The sequence below is a fragment of the Hippocampus zosterae genome, chromosome 4, assembly GCF_025434085.1.
Source record: "Hippocampus zosterae strain Florida chromosome 4, ASM2543408v3, whole genome shotgun sequence".
Lineage (NCBI taxonomy): Eukaryota > Metazoa > Chordata > Actinopteri > Syngnathiformes > Syngnathidae > Hippocampus > Hippocampus zosterae.
The window spans coordinates 13,693,632-13,714,008 of NC_067454.1; the positions used below are offsets into that span (position 1 = coordinate 13,693,632).

Below are 20,377 nucleotides of genomic sequence, written 5' to 3' on the forward strand. Positions count from 1 at the left end.
TCTTGGTAAATAAGTTTGTTTGCACTGACTTTCCAAGAAGTATAAAGACAAATAATGTGAAAAGGTTTTTGGACATTTTTCAGATTGTACAGACTCAAGGAGAAGGCTCAGAAACTGTGTTTGACAAAACTCCATCAGACCAAAAAAAAACATTTGTTTGCATTCAAGATTATGTATAATGTTATTTGACGCTATGTGGTTTATTTGGTTATATATCTATAGAGACAGTGTAAAGGAAAAAAAACATAGAAAACAAAGAACTAATTGAAATTCGCTTTTTGACTATTTGATAATTAGTCTTGAATGACTCATGCAAAAATAGCAAAGTGGACACACCGAAGAATGTGTGCACAATAGATGTGATTTATTTCACGACCCTAGAGAGGGAATGTCTTGCAACATAACCACAGGAATCCAATCTGTCCTCCAGAGAAGTCAGAACACGTGGGAGGAATACTACTGCCCAAGTGTGAAGCCCAGTGACAAGGGGCAAAAACTGTGTGGGGGAGTCGCCTATTTAATGCAAGAGAGGGATAGTATGGATGTAAAATAAGCCCAGTGTACGTACATACATATTAAGTTCTAAGAGTGATAATATTATCTCAGTCTATTTCAAATGAACATAACAATCCCAAATACAAATGTGTGTATTTTTGAATGGATGGATGGATGTCTACTACAATAGCTGGGTCAGAAAAGTACCTGGAATGGTCTCATAAAAATTATATTTAAAATCCAAACTGTAACGTTGTTCCTTTCAAAGTAATCCCCTGGAGTCCAGAAGAGAAGAGGCCAGTAGAAAAATATGTCACACGCAGTCAGGTCAGGTGGTCAGCGAGGGTGCTCCAGCAGGGAAACGCTCTTCTCGGCAAAATGAAGCAGCCACAAGTTGTCCCACCATAAGTCTTCTTGCCTCCTCTCGCTCACTGAGCAGGCAAATACCGCAGGATCTCTTTGCAGACGCACTCGTGTGTGTGCGCGTGCTTGTGCGTGTGTGTATATGTGTGTGTATATGTATATACAGTCTATGTATAAGTATATACAGTCTATATATATATATATATATATATATATATATATATATAGAGAGAGAGAGAGAGAGAGAGAGAGAGAGAGAGAGAGACATACTCACACACACAGTGTACATATGCGGGGGGGGGGGGGGGGTAGGAACCAAGCCTTGTTGGCAATAGCCCCCTCAAAATGTGTATATGTGCATATATTAAATCAGCAATGTGCCACAAACTGTGATCCCAAAACACTTGGTCAATTCAAACTCACTGTACAACATTGAGCGGAAATTTTGTTTACAGATGAGTTGATTGCAAAAAAAATGTAATACAGTATAACATAATAATTAACTACTGCTAACAACCCAGGCCAAACTTAGCTCCTCACAGACGGGCAAAGATGTTAGTTTCTCACTCGATGATGATGAATGACTTCCTTGACTTGTTACTAATAGCATATAAGCGAGGGCCTTGGTGACATTTTATGACATCCTAATGTGTATAGCGAGAACCATAAAATTATTAGTTTTTAAGGGGGGAAACGTACAGACGAGGGTTCACGTGTGCACCTGCACAATGCACATTACAAAGCAATCAAAGGAGCTGTATCAAATATAATTCTGCTTTGAAAGATTTTTAACAATGATTGTTTTTGTAATCGTTCCTTGAAACAAACTATGTTGCTCATAACTGCAAAGCACAACTCAAAAATGTGTACATTAACTTGTGTATTGGTCAATTTAAATCAATATTGAACATTTCTATCTGAATGACAGTGTTTTTGTATTTATATCCTATTGTGTAAAAGTGTAGTTACGAAGTATGTTGAACCATTTGGTTTTGTCAAACAAAAAAAACTATTTACATCATATCATCAGTTGTTTGCAACAAGAGGCTGATTCAAAGCAGTTTATTGATAGCTTTAATACTCGTCTTAATCATTTGACTCAAATACTGTGATCGTAAAAGGACCGTATTAAAGGTGTTATTTACAAACGCGTTCCTAAATCAGGTCGTGTGAACAGGTGGAGTGGATCTCGACGTTGCTCAGCGTCGTCACAAGACACCTCGCTGTGCCCCCAGTAAGACGAGGAGGAGGTGCACGATCATCGGCCATCCTCGCCTTGTATAAACTCATTTTCGGCGTCGGTTTTTGCGCTGAGTAAACAAGCGCCGTCCGGGTGCTTGTTTGTTTCTAGCGGTTGAACGATCCATCGCAAAGCGCCGGGCTCGATTGACACTGTCTGCTGATCTGCGTGCTGACTACCCATCGCTCGCAATAACAAGGCTGCTCGCTAATTCCCCGTCCAAAGAGCCTAAAAAAAAGCCCACAGGGCAGTCAAGAACAACGCGTCGCGGTGCCAGCACGCCGTTATGGCTTCGGGAGACCTTTATGAGGTACGTTAAAGCCACGTCCACGCCATATTCATTTTGTCATCAGTCATTTTTGACGAATATTGGAATTAGGAAGTAAAGGGGAGGGCGTCGCATAGTGTGTGTGTCTGTGTAAAAAAAATAAGCGGTGTCCTGAGCCCTTTAAAGAGACGAAACTCAAGCTTTCCTCGACTTCATGTCGCTCGTGAGACTGTTTCGCACATTTTTTGACGGTTGTTGCGAACAAGTGACGGGTATTGGACAGGCCGAAGTGCTCCGGGTGACGCCGAGTTGAAAGTGCTGGTAAAGTGACAGCGGACATGCTGAACGGCCGCTGACGGGAGGGGTGGTCGCGGAGGTGCGCACACATGCCGGGAATGAGCTGCTCATCATCGCAGTGACAGGCCGTTCGATTGCTGGTGGATCACGGAGCTCCGCGTGAGTTTGTTATCGGGTCGAGATAGAAAAATACCTTCGGTTCATGACTCTTCTTTCGAGAGAATGTACATGCACATGGTTGTACATTTTGGGGCTCAAGTTGTCACTGGAAGTGCTCACATTCAGGATACTTGTAATGTTTTAGTTATCTTCAAATTTGACTTTTTGGCTGCGTGAGAACACACCTGTACCCTTTTGACCCCCGAAAAGAGTCAATGGTGTTCATATATTAAAAATAAAAATTGTAGGAGACACGTAAAACACATTTTTTGATTTGTTAGGGGGTTTTTTTTGTACTTCTCTTTTTGGCTGCGTGAGAACACACCTGTACCCTTTTGACCCCCGAAAAGAGTCAATGGTGTTCATATATTAAAAATAAAAATTGTAGGAGACACGTAAAACACATTTTTTGATTTGTTAGGATTTTTTTTTGTACTTCTCTTTTTGGCTGCGTGAGAACACACCTGTACCCTTTTGACCCCCGAAAAGAGTCAATGGTGTTCATATATTAAAAATAAAAATTGTAGGAGACAAGTAAAACACATTTTTTTATTTGTTAGGGTTTTTTTTGTACTTCCAATATTTTTTTTTACTGTCAATGCTCATGGTTCCAGTTCACGACTCATCCTATGTGCAAAAAATACAGCAGTACCTTGAGGTTCGAGTGACCTGAACTGCTATGAGCCGTCATTTTTGTTTTTAGGTACAAGCACTACGGTGGCAGTGAAAACTCATTTCACAACAATCACTTCTTCAAAAAAAGCGGCTTCGAGATGTTTAAAGTCCCTCCCAATTTAAGTTTACGGTCAAAGTAAACATAAAACAGAGAAGATTGATTACATGTTGTGAAACAAGCTCCAATACAATATCAGGGTTTTTAAATCATTATTATTATTTTTGGTGCTTCCAATATTCATTCTTCAACACAATTGCATTATTTTTCCCCGTTTTGTTACGTTTGCTTGGCCACCTGTTGCTGGGCAGAATTCAAAGGCTTTGATCATAAATGCCCCGTAAGACATTTCCCCATAATGTATTAGTGACAATATGGAATGTTAAATAGTCCAAATTTCCAGCGCAATGAGTTGTACAATACATGTTGATTTATATAGCGCTTTCACAACAGCGGCAGCTGTAACAAAGCGCTTAACAAAACAGTTCACATAAAGTAAAATAAATAAACACAACCCATAACTTAAAACACAGTCGTGCAGTTGTTTGAAGCAGTTTGAGATGAAAGAGGAGAGAATCAAAGTGTCCTTTAACCAGTGGATCAGAGACGTCATGCTCAAAATGTGCACACGTCGGCTACAAGCTAAGTTTCAAAGTTAACAAGAAGCTTAGTATCCATTGATGAAAAAAGAGAGTTGACAAACTTGCTTTCAAAGGGAGATGGAACATTGGTTGTAATTTACATTTTCAGCTGGGAAGTTAATTAAAAATAGTTGTGGAAATTCAGACAGAGCTCGATCATTAAAGAACAGGCTAATGAATTGACTTTTCATACATCAAGTAATAAACAGCCCTGGAGGTGTTGTGGCGAGTGCTGCTCCCCCACAGCACCCATAATCACTTGACTTTTAGGGTCTTCCTGTGAGGAGTTTGCATGTCCATGCTTGTCCGGCCAATCCAGCAATAAATTCCTTCAACAAAAATTTGTCAGCACTGTGCTCGTATATATATGGATGGTGGGAGTTCATAGTTATATGCCGATTCCAACACTTGACCCTATTGCTCCTGAGGAGCTACTGCATTTCACAAGCATTATTTGTATGGTTGACTGCAAGAAGATGCAGTGTCAAGGGCCTCTCAGCATGTGGAAGTTTCAAAAATGTTACATGAAAACAACGGTGTCAATGATGATGTTGTTTAGGCTGGAATAGACTCGGACTTAGACTCCTGAGCTTTCCATCCATTTTTCACCCCCTGATCAGGGGATGAACCGCTGAATCAGCGGTACTTCCCTCTCCCCAGCAGCGCTTTCCAGCTCATCCTGTAGCATTAAAGACATTGAAATAAACAAATCAAGCTACAATTAAATTTGCATGTAAAAGTGAGTGTACTCCCTTTTCCATTGCTTTTAGGGTTAAACAAATGCTATTTGCAATTGATTGACAATCGTGTAAAACCCTTCACTTGACCACTCACATTCGGCTGCGGGCCGAGGAACACATTTTCGGTTTTTCACCCAGAAGGTCCCAGGTACACCAACATTCAGCAGCTGATTGATTTTCTCACAGGAATTGAATTTAAATCTTTTCATACTTTTTGGTAGGCAGCTTCATTGAGTCTGGTTCTTTGAGCGTAAGAGCAAATCAGTGCGTGATCCTGGTCAAATAGCTCAACTGTTCTCAACTGACTTCTGGCTGTCAGAACCTTAATTCTACTGATTTCAAATAATGATTGAAAAATAAATTGCTGGGATAAGTCACTGCAGTAGTACCCTCAAAGGTCCTGCTCTTTTAATACATGTACTTTTGGCTGCTTAGAAAGGGCACTGCTACCACGTCTTAACTCCAAATTGGACTGTGCCTAGGGACAGGTACACACTCCTACTATAGTCCTACTTCTCTGAGAACCATTTCATAAGTCCAAAGTAATAGCTCGGTTGCCCTCGGTAGACTTGGTCGTATGCCTCCCACTGCCTGTGTCAATTATAGGAATCTTTTTGCATTGTGTCATAATGTTTGTCGTCATGGTGGCGAGAAAGCAAGATGCACTTCACATGATACTAAAAAAAACATTAGTCATGATTTTTTTTTAAATGGCACTGGTTAAACGTGCCACCCATGTCAGAATCCGCCTTCTCGATCCAGTTTGCATGTTGAAGCAGATAACGTTTATCTGGTTGTAGCAGTGACACATATCCTGATACATGAGAAGCAAGTATTGATGAGCCATAGTCAAATGTTCCACATTTTGTTTTTGCAACTACAGATGAATTTTTGTATGAGCATGAATATTGAATAGAAATCAGATACTCTATGGGAAACTAAAGGTCACATTATAAGTAATATTTGAAGTTTTCCAAGTGTAAAAAATAAATAAGCAAGCAATTTGATTATAATATGTTTGAGATGAGTTGCATCGCAGATGCAATTTATGAAGTCAAGCACTTGTCAAGTGTAAAATACAACTTTGATGAATAAATGTAAGATGAGGCTGGACTCTTTAAAAATGAGGCCCTTTCATTTATGTGTCTTCAAGTGTTTATTCTTCCATTTTCACCGACTTTTTTCTGAACACCCCATGTTGAGGGTGAGACAAGTGTTGCAAAATTCCCCCAAAAGCCTGAGGGAAAGCAAAACAAGCTAGCTTCCTTTTAAATGTACTTTGCGCATGCTGATCTCTCAGCATCTGCATGAGATGGTGACACGGGAGTGGTTTCTCAATCCCATCCCATCCCATATCCACAGAAAAAAATTTCATCGCATCCCTGTCCCAGGCTATAATTAAAAGTAGATATAATTTTAAATTCTATCCCAACGGTGTTCAAATCTGATTACCCTTTACATTTGTTGTTTATGAGGCTCATTGTTCTATGACTGTAATATAAACAAAAAGATTAAATTTCCATCAACTCATATCTTTGTATCATTTATTCTTCTGACAAAAGAAGGCAGTGATCCATCATGTTGCCTGCAACGAAACCACAGTTGGGGCTTGACAGCAACGGCAATTAAAGGAGCTTTGAACTAGGAGCATCAAGGAGTGACAAACAGCCGACCACAGAGGTCGGCTGACCACACTGTGCACAGGCCGCTTTCATTTTAGAACCCACCGGCACTGCCTGCATTTGCCAAACTTCCTGCGTGTCTTTTTTGTGCAATGAAAGGCTAAGGCAGCTTTTGTATGAGCAGCTCTCCTGGGTGGTGTCAGAGGTCTTTAAGGGAGGTGGACCCAAATGAGAAAAATAAATCTACATCACTTTCGAAACTTGGTAACTTCATCTATATCTCGCAGGTTTTTTGTCTGTGGCTCAACTTTTTTTTTTTTGTAACTATTGGTTATTTATGCAAAATCATCACATAAAAAAGAAAAAACTGTCACCAAAATCGCAAAACTTCATTGTCCTTTTGCAAAAGCCAATTAGTCCCTCTTAACTGTTAAAACCTTCATAAAAATTAAGACAAACCCAAATATTAGTAAGCACACAAAGTGTAAAGTACACAATGAGGGAACAAATGAAAAACACTTCTGGCTTTTGCTTTCTCACAAGGTGTACAAGGTAGGCTATGTCAGCTTTTGTCATTGTTCTGTAAACACACAGATCCAAATTTTGTTTGTGTGTGTGTGTGTGTGTGTGTGTGTGTGTGTGTGTGTGTGTGTGTGTGTGTGTGTGTGCGTGTGCGTGTGCGTGCGCGCGCTTGCGTGGACGTGCGGTAACGGGTCGATTGTGGGAGGTTCCTTGCTTATAAAGTAAGGACATGGCTCGGAGACTGTTGACATGGGTCTACAGTCCCTTAGCCAATCAGGATGCGGAACACAATGCATTGTTTAAAAAACAACAACAAAAAAGCATGAATAAACTGCACTGAGAAAATCTGTGGAACAGCAAAGCAATGACAGGTGAACTGTGTCATGGTGAGTGTTCACTGTCCATCTGAGTCATTCCATGGTTGATTTTATGGTCCACTATTGGAACTTTGATGTCATTCAGTGATATTATTTATTACTCGCCTTCCTCCTCCGCCTCTCAGTCTTGCTTCTTCGCTTCCACGTCTGAATGATCGGCCTCCTCGAATTCTCACTCTTCTCGCTCTTCCTGCTCCCTCAACACTGACAGTTTACTCGAGGCTGATAGTGCTCATGTGGATTGTACTAATTATCTAAAACAGTTGTTTTTTTTTTTTCCTGTGACAGCCTGGGCAGACGTTTGGCATAAGAGTCCAAATAATAGCCAAAAATGTTGTTTTGCAAGGAGTGTGTTGAGTACAAAGCAGTATTTGTGCTTTTAGTTTTGCGAACGATGAGTGGTTTTGTGTTAATGTGCTACAAGAATTACTCTTGGAGTTTAATCATTCAGAAAAAAAAGTGCAAAGTCAAAATTGACAGATTTCTAGGAAAGGCGAGAAAATTTGATTTTGCAAATTTAGAATACACAAAGCAAAATGTTCACACAGTCCGGTCATGAATTATTTTTCTGTGGTACCTTCAGAAAAGAATGAGTAGTGTCCCCAACTGTTCTGTCTTGTCATGTTGGGAAGCTCACTGTTTCACATTTGGTGCAACTTGGAAAGGCCTCCATATAAGCCAGTAATGTTTATCATGTGTTACTGCAGTAACAAGAGTATATGTAGCTGTGTTTACTTGCTGGTGCTCTATGCCTTCATGCGGCTTTCTCAATACAACAGAATACAACAGCCTCCCTCACCTTCAAATGCCATTGTTTCACTTTTGTCATAGTAGCATGGTGTCTCAGCTCCACTCTGGTATTTTATCTTGCGCCTATCATGAACATGCCTTAAATATCTTAAACTTGACTTGTCACTGTATGCCTCCATAGCTTCATTCAAGTATATTTAAGCAGGAGAAATGCAATCTAATGCTCTCTCCCTCTATCCTTTTTTTCAGGTGGAACATATTGTAGACAGGCGGCGGAATAAGAAGGGAAAGTGGGAGTATCTAATCAGGTGGAAGGGATATGGAAGTAAAGAGGACACTTGGGAGCCGGAGCACCACCTCCTGCATTGCGAGGAGTTCATTGATCGCTTCAACAGCATGGGACTACATCCGCACAAACAGCACAGAAATCCCAAAAGTACGAGCAATGGCCATGCGGCAGCCACAGAAAACCCCAGAGCTCGGTCTGAAGCACGAAAGAAGAAAAGCAACAATGGGACAGCTGTCGGAGTTCAAGGAGGAACTGTTCTACCGATTGGAAGTAGAGGGTCAGGACATGTTCATAAACTGGGGAATGTTGGCCTCGGACCCGGAAAGCATGCTCCGCTCCAGGACAAAATGGGCAAAGCCATGACGTTTAGAACTCCTCCAATAGAAGCCCCTCGCCTCCTGGCCCAAGTGAGGGAAACTGATAATGGGCACGTGAATGGATGTGTGCAACCACACACTTTGGGGGCCGCTACAAAGTCACACAGAGTGTCCTCAGACAGAGTGGATGGAGGTCTGGATAAAATAGATACTACAAAATTGGGTAAGATTTTTAGAAATGAAGGTTAATTGTTGTTGAAATATTTAGTTGGATACCAGTGGCCGGTGGTGAGTTTCGAATGCATGAGCAAACAGGATATTGTTTTCTTTTATTTTTGTGAAATTATGATTCAATTTTTTTATTGATTGAAAGTCATTCCCAAAACGGCTAAATTTTTTATACGGACCCTGTACATCACAGGTGTCAAAGTCAAGGCACGGGGGCCAGATCCGGCCCGCCACATCATTTTATGTGGCCCGCGAAAGCAAATTATCTGTGTCAACTTCCATTATCCTTGCTTAAATCTGTCCCGAAATCTCAAATTGTCAGACGTCATAAATAACGGTCACATTTTGCAATAAGTCTGTTACCCTGTTTAGACTGACTTGAGCAATAATCAAACAAATACTTGACTGATTTCAAAACTAGTTAGCCATCTTTTTTTTTGTGTGTGTACAAGTAATAAATGTGATGATTAAACATTTATTCGGCTTCACTGTCGTAATGGCCCTCTGAGGGATGACGTAACACCGAAGTGTCCCGTGACAAAAATGAGTTTGACACCCCTGCTGTACATGATCGAAACAATTGGATACTGCCCAGTGTCAGTTCACTCTCTTTAACCTAATCCACACTACCCTGTGTTCTTGTTGTCCTTTGGCTTCAACACATTTGACATGCTTTTTTTCAACACAAATTTCTTTGTGGTATGGCAAAAAAAAAAAAAAATCCAGCACATTGGCATCAAAAAGGATTAAATAAATAATTGGCTAACCCAAAAGAAAAAAAAAGAAACATCTGCATATTAGAACGGATGTTTGTGTGTGTAAGGGGTGGGAGGCATGTGCCAAAGTACAATACAATTTGTTTAGTGTACCTCCAAACGTATTTTTGTCCTGCAGTAAAGTATTACAAGCAACATGTTAATTAATCAATTGTTTCACTGTTCGCGCTCTCAGAGCCACTCATTCTGCTCACAAAGTGGAGACTTCTTCCCTGCGGTTGAATAAGAGAATTAGGCAGAAAGCTTATAGTGGATAGAAAAAGCCTCTAGACTTTTATTCAAATGCCAGGTTTCACTTGAAATCTCCCAGACACATTCAGGAATTTTGCTCTGGTCCAATGAAACCAAAGTACAACATTCTGGACATCATTCTAAATGGTATGTTTTGTGCAAACACAACACTGCTCATGACCAGAAGAACACCATACCAGGGAAGCATGGTCGTGGTAGCATCATGAACGAGGGCAGGTTTTCTTCGGGTCGAACTGGGGCCTCATTTTTTGAAATTGTGCACTTTTTAAACCCACTATATGAAGTTCCTTCCGTGGTTCTTTGCTGCAGAAGTGGGTAACACCTTCGAATGTGGTCACAGTCCAGAGCCCACATGCCCTTGGTTAATCATTTATATTCATTTCATAATGTCATCTCCATTTGAAAACAGGCAATTCAAGAGCCTAAAATGGATTATGAACCCTTAAATGAGCATTCATTTATATGCACCAGCTACAGCTGCTCGATGAGAGAATGAGAAGTATCTTTGTTGTTCAATACAGCACAGTGTGGTTAATGAGAGGAAGGCTTTACCTCACAAGAACATTCCTATTGGTTAGCTTGTTAAAATAGTGGTCTCCATTCAAATGGACACACTACCTCAATTACTTTCCTGATGAGGCGTCCATGTGAAAGAACCAAGCAATTGATGGCTTCTTTTTATGATCTAGCCAACCTACCTATCTCTAACCCATTTTCTACACAACACCACTGATCCTCAATAGGTATGCAGCTTTTCATCAGAAGTCACCGACGTTTAAGAAGACCGCGCTACAAATATAAGACGGTGGCTACCACACTGACGGCTATTATTGATGTTAATCTCGTAATCCTTGAAAGACTCCTCCACTCACCTCAGTTCTCTCAGTGCCATTGATTATCCCACTTCTGTGACAGTTCAGGGTGTCTCTGATTGTGCACACACACACACACACACTTCAACAGTACATCCAGAAGCTGATTGTGAATGTTTAGCAAACAGCAGAATTCTTGCTGGACATTTGGAACGTTCCAGCAAGATTCGGCGCAGGTGCTACAACTTTATCTAATGATCCCTTGGAAGACATAATATTTCACTGGCTGTTGAGATGTTTTATGAATGACAAAATACCATAATCAGACTTTACAAAGCGGCCTCTTAATGCATATATCATACAGTACAGTAAAGTTTGTGTTTATTATAGTATATTATTCGGTACAAGGATTTATACAGGCTCTTGGAATATAATTAAAATATACTTGCGTAATTTAGTTATTTGTTACAATATCGAACCCAAAGAATACCGACACTTGCACAGGGCAATCATGCTAACATGAAGGGTGCAGTCAATATTGGAACATTGGAACTCTGAGCATTTTGACAGTGAGGCACACGTATTTACCGCTCGGCCCCATAATGCTGCCACAATTGTGATTATTTATCGGAAAAAAAACCCAAATATATATAGCATATATTTATCCACTTAGAACTTCTGCAAAGTTTACCAACATTAATTTTACTCTGTTAAAATAATTCCAATTTAGTCTTGTATGTTTACAAGACTAAATTGACCTGTTTTGCCATCCTCCCTCCGTCAGGTTCCCCTCGAGCTAATGGCAAGATGCAACTCCACAGCTCAGTAAAACGCAAGCTGACAGAGGAGAAGTGCTACGTGTTTGACAAGCGGCTTAGGTACAACGTGCGACAGAACGAGACCAACTGTCGATTTCGGGACATTGTTGTCCGGAAGGAGGACGGTTTCACGCATGTCCTCCTCTCCAGCCAAACAACGGATAACAACGCTCTGACGCCAGAGGTAGGAACGACAACGTCTTCACACACAAGACTCGAAGACCTTAATGGTCTTTTAACTCATGCGTTTGTCATTCTTCTTTGCCTTTGCAAAGTTCCTGCCTAACTCCCATTGAATATGGAGGCTCGATGCAATGATTTTGGCTTAACACATTCAGCACCTGCCTTTTTTACAGTATTTACCATACCAAGTGAAAAACATGTAAAAATACATAAAGACGTACCCGGTGGATTCTAAAAAAAAAAACTTCCTTGGCATTGAATGAGTTAATGTGGCAATTTGTTATGTGTGCCAGCACTGACCAACAGGCTCCATTGTGTCTTTAACTCATTCAGTACCAGCCAATTCTGGACCAAGTCTGAAAAGACGTTGAAAAATGTATTTGCGAGTGAATGAGTTAATGTGAGGGATGAAGTTGTTAACATAATTGTTTTGTTTGTAGGCCCATTTGTTGTTGGGTAGTGTTATATTTCACAACAGTCCTTGCGTTCCTTTTTAGATCATGAAGGAGGTGTGTCGGGCTCTGGGTAATGCAGCGGCCGATGACAGTAAACTGTTATTGCTCAGCTCTGTGGGGACTATATTCTGCAGTGGGATAGAGCCATCCTACCTCATAGGTCGTCTGTCCACCGACCGCAGGAAAGAGAGCAGTCGCATTGCAGATGCCGTAAGGTAAGTTGAAAGCGCTCCTACAACCCCAGGACTTCTCACCTGCTGTTTGACTCGGGCTATTTACAGAATGCCATTTTTACTGAAAATGGCTTACCCCCTTCTAGTAGATGGAGACGTCAGTTGTTTACAGGACAGTGACATGATGCAGTCTGAACGCGCCATACATTAAAATAACCGGTTCTACATGAACACTGAAAATGTTGTGTTCTGAAGGTGCTTTCACTCTAGCATACCTTTATTCGTTTTAGTACAACTTTAATGCATTCCCTAACCCCTTGGTGCAGTTCAGTTTGACAGGTGTGGATGCAACAAATTAACTCTGGTAGGGCTAAAAAAAAAAAAAAATCCAGTCCGAGCTCTCCAGCCAGTGGTAGTCTGCGGGTGACGTAAAAAGATTAGACCCTTCTTTGACTCATCCTTGGTTTAGCGTGTCTGCTATTAGCACCAGCATCTTCATTAAATAGTACCCGCAAAACACCAGTATCAACATCTACAGCGGAGAGGCAGCTGCGGGATTCTGGGCTTCAGGGCAGAGTGTCAAAGAAAAAGCCATATCTGAGACTGGGCAACAAAAGAAAAAGATTAAGATGGGCAAAAGAACACAGACATTGAACAGAGGAAGACTGGAAAAAAAGTGTTGTGGACGGGTGAATCCAAGTTTGAGGTGTTTGGATCACAAAGAAGAACGTTTGTGAGGCGCAGAACAAATAAAAAGATGCTGGAAGAATGCCTGACGCCATCTGTTAAGCATGGAGGAGGTAATGTGATGGACTGGGATTGCTTTGGTGCTGGTAAGGTGGGAGATTTGTACAGGGTCAAAGGGATTCTGAAGAAGGAAGGCTATCACTCTTTTTTACAACGCCATGCCATACCCAGTGGACAGCGCTTCATTGGAGCCAATTCCATCCTACATTAGGACAATGACCGCAAACACACCTCCAAATTGTGCGAGAACTATTTAGAGCAGAAGTAGGCAACTGGTATTCTATCGGTAATGGAGTGGCCAGCGCAGTCACCAGATCTGAACCCCATTGAGCTGTTGTGGGAGCAGCTTGACCGTATGGTACGCAAGAAGTGCCCATCCAACCAATCCCCACAAGTTGGATTGGTTGGATGGGCTGCTTCTGGAAGCGTGGGGTGCAATTTCTCCAGATTACCTCAACAAATTAACAGCTAGATTGCCAAAGGTCTGCAATGCCGTAATTGCTGCAAATGGAGTATTCTTTGACGAAAGCAGTTTGATGTAAAAAAAATCTTATTTCAAATACAAATCATGGTTTCTAACCTTGTCAATGTCTTGACTCTTATTTTCTATTTATTTCACGTTTGGTGGTGAATAAGTGTGACTTTTCATGGAAAACACAAAATTGTTAAGGTGACCCCAAACTTTTGAACGGTAGTGTAGATACTTTTTTTTAATGTTTGAAAAAAATCTGCGGTGCACCTAAGCCGCGATAAACGAACCGCGAAATAGCAAGGGATCACTGTATATGACAAAACAGTGTGGTGCATTTTCACTTAAATTAGCAGCCTGATTCCGTTTGAGAAGGGAAGACACAGAAAGAGAAACTAATTTTCAATCTCTGAGGTTGGTTTTATACCAATTAGATCCTGTTTTTGACTGTTAGTCCAATCAAGATTTTCTTAAAGTTCGATCTCAAGATTTGGCTTTCATGAAGGTGTAAAATTTTAAATGAATGGACTGCAGCTGTGCACGTGATTTTGGACTTGCAACGAGCTAAGTCTGTTTTGAAGACCGGCAGTAATGTGAACCTGTGTGTTCTCGTACGCTCCTTCAGTGAGGCAGAGTACTGTACAGTCCCCAGAGAGGTAAAAGAGAGGCAGCCTCAATAGCTGCCCGAACCACCTCAGCTAGCTCCTCTTGATAAGGAGGAGTACCACCAGCTCTACCGTGAGTCTCTCCGGATGACTGTACTCTTCACCCTCTATTTGAGGGTGAGCACAAGACACCCTCTGGAAGAAACTAGTTCCTGCTGGTTGTATTCTCGACCTTATCCTTTCAGTCATTGCTCAAAGGTTGTCATAATTGGTGAGGGTAGGAATCTAGATGGCTAAATTAAGATTTCAATTGTTGTGTAAACGTGTCCTCAAGGTTTACTGCCCTTCACCTCATCCAGGGACTTTGTGTTGGCGTTCATACGCTTCAAAAAGCCCATCGTGGTTGCAATCAATGGGCCCGCCCTGGGCCTGGGGGCTTCTATCCTGCCTCTTTGTGATGTGGTGTGGGCCAGTGAGAAAGCCTGGTTCCAGACTCCTTGTGCGGCCCTGCACCTCACCCCCTCCGGCTGTTCCTCTTACACTTTCCCCCAAATCCTTGGTGTGGCTTTGGTGAGTCCAAGCAAATCCTAATTGTCTGAGTCCAGTTCATGTTTAGACTCCCTCAAATATGACTTCTTTTTTTTGTCCAAATGGCAGGCCAATGAGATGCTGTTCTGTGGTCGAAAGCTGACAGCGCAAGAAGCGTGCAATCGAGGTCTGGTGTCGCAGGTGTTCTGGCCAACCACATTTAATCAGGAAGTGATGCTCCGTGTGAAGGAGATGGCGTCGTGCAATGCTGTGGTGTGTGCCGCACGGTCACAATGTCGTTGTCCTCTTGAAATAAACCAAACAAAGCTCTTGTCTTTGCATCATAGGTCCTAGAAGAATCCAAATGCCTGGTGAGGAGCATCCTACTACATTGCCTGGAGGAAGTAAATGAGAAGGAGTGTCAGATGCTAAAGCAGCTGTGGTGCTCCACCAAAGGACTGGAGGCGCTCTTCAGCTACCTACACAACAAAACGTGTGAGAAATAACCTCAAACTAAAGCATCTTAAAGTGTAGACCTTTGTTTCCGTCCATCAGCAGAGAAGAGAGCAAGGAGTTGCACTTGCTTCCAACAAGTCCTTCTCGATCAGGTTTTTCAAGGACATTTTGAAAATGGACTGTCCAGATGTTGAGTCTCCTTTCAAAAGTGCATTAGTTTCATATGAACAGGGTCTTCAAGGGAAGTACAGTGTGTTTCTGAAACGATGTGAGAATTAATGCGGATTTAGGTGGGGGGGTTACTGTATCTGATTGCACATGACAAAGTAATGATAATATATATGAATGTGTATGTATACAATTATTTTAGTGCAAAAGTTAACTTATGCATATAACAACTTTATTTGACTTGCCTCATGTTTTCAAGTGAAAACCAAAGTTGGCATGAAGACGCAGTTTATTTAAATGCAGCTTGTACATTCCCCTCAGGCTACTTACAGGAGACGTTCTTGTTGTCAGCTAATGGGTTCCAGTATCTATACCAAAGGGTGTCAAACGCATTTTTGTCGCGGGCCACATCATAATTATGGTTTTCACAGGAGGGCCGTTCCGTTATGACTGCGAGAACAAATAAATGTGTCATTGCCTCATCTGATATATACACAACAAATTGATGACTAAGTAGTTTTGAAATCAGAGGCCAGTAAAAGCTGTTCAAATATTATTGCATTTATTTTAAAAGGGGGATTGCTCACAAAAAAATGGTTCTCAAAACTTTTAAAAGTGAAGACAGTTTGCAATTTTTTGTATTTTAATGAGAACTATGAAATCGATGCATATACTTTGTTTTTGCGGACTACATAAGATGATGTGGCAGGCCAGACCTGGCCCACGGAAATTGAGTTTGACACCTGTGAACACTAAACATGATTTTTTGTGGGCTAAATAATCCATTAATTGATAGTTATCAATTCCAGGGTTTGTGTGAAATCGGCACTGTTGACTCAAAAGAACAATGTGCCCTCTTAATCCTTCACTCACTTAACTATCACTGTTCAGTTACGGTGGAGTGGCTAAGTGAAAGGACCCTTCAAATTGTGTTAAAAGCATGAAATTTGGTCCTTATATGATTCAGTTTGTGAAAATATAAGAAAAGAAAAGAAAACGTATCAATGGAACATCACATTTTGGGGCTGACACCATTACGTACGTATGAGGCTGCTAATCTTGGAATGTTGCATGTCTTGCGATGTTTTTGAAAATGGTGCGATTTGAAAAATACATGGCCCAAATTTCATGCTTGGATCACGTTTTGAACAATTCTTGCTGTCGTTATTGCAAATGCCTGCTCTATAATTTCCATGCTCAGTGTTAGTGTTCTTTTTTCTTTTGTTTTTGGTTCTTATTCTGTCCATGGGATGGACGTCGAAATCACTGGAAGTCGAGAGAATGCCTGTGTCGATGAAGAGTGTCTTTAAATTAAAAGAGTTATAATTAATACACAACCTAAAGGTGTAAGATTTGCGCCTGATTCCATTTCTTTCTGGGAAGGAAACACATGCACATCATTTGGCTTCAAGGTTAAAATGGAGGAATGAAACGGATGACGTAAGTACGATCGTCATATTTATTGAGGGTCTTGTACTTTTTTTTTTAACTGATTTTCAAGTGATCAAATTATGCCTCACTAATGGCCAGCGATCAGTGTCGCTGTCATAAATTTGCATACCGGCACGTGATGACTGAAGAGAAATTATATTTTGATGTTTGTCGTATTTAGGATTTATTTTGTTTTACCAAAAATATGTGAGGAACCTATTTTGTGAAACAAGAAATAAAATGCAGTACTCTAGTTCTCGAACGTGTAGATTGCCGTAACGTGTTGCATGTGAGATACTGTAAATACTTAGAAAGTGTGGCCTGTTTTTTCTGGGTATATTTTATACCTGCATTGTAAGTAGCATTTTCAAGAAGTGGGTTGTATGTATGGATGTTTATTTTTGTATTTATTCAAGAAAAGGTGTGAATTGAAGTAACCATTTATTCTTTCAAATGAAATATATTAAACAGAAGGTGTTTGAAAATTGCCTAGATGACTTAGTAGACAGGATATTATTCATTTTAGAGCTGAATATAATTTCTGAGAGCAAATGCTTTATTGCACATATGTCAAGTTTACCGGAGATGAACAATCATTTGTGAATTTGTCAAGGCATGTCAAATATTTCATGTTGTGTTTTGAGCAAATTTATATAAGGCCGTTGCAGATGAATGATATGAAGACATGCCCCACTCCCAAAAAATAAATAAAAGCGTACTTCCATGAAATAAAGATACAGTAAATGCATGATTAGTGCCTTATTTTTCTTACCTTTCCCCATTTTGGAATGCACTTGATGTTTGTCCTGCTAGTTGGGATGTTCTTAACATTTAAGATGTTTCACAAACACAACAGTCCCATTGGGATGGATTCATTGCCCAGAGAATTAAATGATGTGAATGAAAATGTTCCCAGACATTTGTAAAACCCTGCAAAGGAAATTCAGAGATGTGTTTCTCAATACATTTTGAGGATAATTTCTTGAAGCATGTGCAAAGACTCATTTGTGGAGATTGGATGAAATGCAGTTGAGGACTGTCTTTTTTTGGAGGGGAAACAGGTTGTGCCGAGTGATGCAATCCAACTCTGGCATGAGGCCTCACTCCATTGCTATATTGAGCGATTTGAATGCATTATCGGTTTCCTAGTCCACCATACAGTTAGCTAGCTAACATGCAAAGCCTACACCTAAAAATGCATAATCCCGTCAGATAGTCTGCTGCTGTGGCAGCTGTAGAGCGCTTCTTGGTCTGTCATTTATACCTGGTGAATCCCCAAAAGAGAAAGATTTAAAATCACGTCTTGTGGCAGAATTTACTTTGTTCATTCATTTTTATAAAGATTGCATTCATTGTTTTCGTTCACCTGATATTGTTGGGCAGTATCTAAATTTGCACAAATATTGCCCCTGAATGAGCCAATCACTTTTATGTATGTATAAGGAATATTTATTTGATACACTGTTACTTTCTTAATCTGTGCAGGGAGCACTCTCACTCAGATCTAATTGCCACACTTTTTCCAGCATATGGTCCGATACCCTTTTCAATACCCGTCATACTCGGTAGAGTAAGCAGGACTGTATTTTCAAACCTAAAGTTGGGATCTTTGGCAAAACCTACGAACATTATAAAAAAGTTTCAGAAATGTGCTTGCACCAAGATTGCTTTCGTTATGTGATGTCTCCATGACGAAGGCATTCATCAGGGTGTACTGCAAAAGCGGAATGCTATGTATCCGTGAGGCTGACTGTCAAGAAAACATCCCATTGCCATTCTACTCTCCGTTGTCATCCAACATCCAATCATTCACCGTAAGTGTCACAAAGTTCCTTTCAATGAGGCCAACACGTTTCAAGGTGTACAGATGACAAAAAATGTGATGACGGTCTTTTCGTGTGTGAGTAAGCTGTCCATAATCATGGGATTTGTCGCTGCATGGTGTGCAATGGCAAACGATAAGTCACATGCCAACCTCTGCATCAAAGTCATCATGATTCCAGCAATCCTCGTTGCATATATGAAGTCTACGCTCCCCTGATTAAATGCCAGGTTTTTGTAAGAGAGAAAGAACAAGGTAATTAAAGCGTCGGCTGTTTTCAGAATTAACCGATTCCTTTCATACTCCAGTCCACGCATAAGCTCCCCAATTATAAGAGTATGCACACTTGTTCCACCAAAATATGTCAGTGGTTTATTTTTATTTTCAAAAGATTGAGTTCTCCAGTTTATAGACCACATTAAGGGTGTAAAATGTTTCAAAAAGATTTTTCTTCGTCTCATTTTCATACATCACAAAAACTTGGCATTTGAACAGAGAGGAAGGCCGATTATTTCTATCCACTGTATATGTGGCCAAACACCAATGCAGGCTTAGTTCGGTATATCAACCGGACACAAGTTTTGCAGCATAAATGTCTTTCAAAGCTGTTCCTTGGGTCCGTCTTTCAACCTCTTTTTCATGGCTTGTGCATGCTGTTTGCTGCGCTCCCGCCTTTCCAGTCTCTGTCAAATGACAACAATGTAATAAAGCGGTGAGTAGGCCCTGCCCAAATCCTTCTCATTTTACACACGCAAATGTGACCTTCACCTCATTCTTAAGGCACTGGCGCATGGCGCGGTCAACGTCGTTACACGTCCCGAAGAACTTCAGGATGTTATGCTGGGGGCACACAAAATTAGTTTCTAGATGTGTTATAAGGAACACGTAAGGGGGGAGTTTCTGACATACCTCTGAGTGGCACTGCTTCAGACGCTTTATGAGCTCATTACACTCATCTGTGTGCAGGTGGGGCGACAGGTCAGAGTGCATGCTGAATTAAGGTCGCACTGTGTAAATACTGTACAGAAAAGCCACAAAAAAACATGCACACTCGGTTGAATTATTTGATTATTAAAAGCAATTACGATGGTAACTTCGTCAAATATGGCCATAAAAATCAAATACCCTGCCTAATGTCACGTGAAGGATACTAATGCCTCCCCATCCCTCTCCCTCCTGTGATGTCATTGAGATGCTGGATCCTGTAGTAGACACTTACCTGCATACACAGTCAAGAGTACAAGATAAAATCGGTTTCGATTCACCCTGACTCACACCAAAGGATAATAAAAACCTAGCGTTCTAGACCAATGAACCCTTACTAGCGGTAGACAGTCAGTTTACAAATAGTGCAGATGTTTCGTTAAGCTACAAACTAGCCAGCGGAGCATAAACACACTTAAAATTTACCAAACGTATCGCTTGTATAGTCCTTTTGTCTTCTTCTTTTTGACTAGCACCACGGGCGACGACAAATCAACACATTACCTCGCGATCAACCTTAAAGCTGTATAAACTTGGAAGTAAATCGTCAAACAGCGAGGAGACATGACACTGGTTTGCGTAACTGAAGGACGAACAGTTGAATGACAATCGGTAACAACTAATCGGTGAACATGTCTTCATCTATTGACCAATGGAGTTCCTTGTTGCTGGTTTTTTTTTCATAAAGGCGGGGCCTTCAGTAACAAAGCTTCGCAG

The 20,377-nt window shown here is 40.8% G+C and overlaps 3 protein-coding genes across 6 annotated transcripts in view; 1 reads left to right on the forward strand and 2 right to left on the reverse strand.

The window, feature by feature from the left end:
- The window catches only part of emc8 (ER membrane protein complex subunit 8), a 681,399-nt gene that overhangs the window by 420,598 nt on the left and 240,424 nt on the right, over positions 1–20,377 (reverse strand). The gene's annotated exons all lie outside the window — the stretch shown is intronic.
- On the forward strand, positions 2,065–17,602 carry LOC127599506 (chromodomain Y-like protein 2). 2 transcript variants are annotated; one of them, XM_052063487.1, is made up of 7 exons: positions 2,065–2,408; positions 8,397–8,976; positions 11,606–11,823; positions 12,320–12,492; positions 14,631–14,841; positions 14,929–15,072; positions 15,147–17,602. In XM_052063487.1, exons 1-7 carry the CDS (start codon positions 2,385–2,387, stop codon positions 15,303–15,305), a joined length of 1,509 nt encoding a protein of 502 aa, XP_051919447.1. In that variant the 5' UTR covers positions 2,065–2,384; the 3' UTR covers positions 15,306–17,602. The 2 variants fall into 2 exon arrangements, with proteins under 2 accessions (XP_051919447.1, XP_051919448.1); XM_052063488.1 differs by lacking the exon at positions 2,065–2,408 and adding an exon at positions 2,522–2,822.
- On the reverse strand, positions 19,022–20,309 carry cmc2 (C-x(9)-C motif containing 2). Of its 2 annotated transcripts, XM_052063566.1 has the most exons (5): positions 20,165–20,302; positions 19,802–19,895; positions 19,586–19,694; positions 19,445–19,516; positions 19,022–19,359 (listed from the first exon to the last, which is right to left on the reverse strand). In XM_052063566.1, exons 3-5 carry the CDS (start codon positions 19,664–19,666, stop codon positions 19,276–19,278), a joined length of 237 nt encoding a protein of 78 aa, XP_051919526.1. In that variant the 5' UTR covers positions 19,667–19,694; positions 19,802–19,895; positions 20,165–20,302; the 3' UTR covers positions 19,022–19,275. The 2 variants fall into 2 exon arrangements, with proteins under 2 accessions (XP_051919526.1, XP_051919525.1); XM_052063565.1 differs by lacking the exon at positions 19,802–19,895 and having other exon boundaries at positions 20,165–20,309.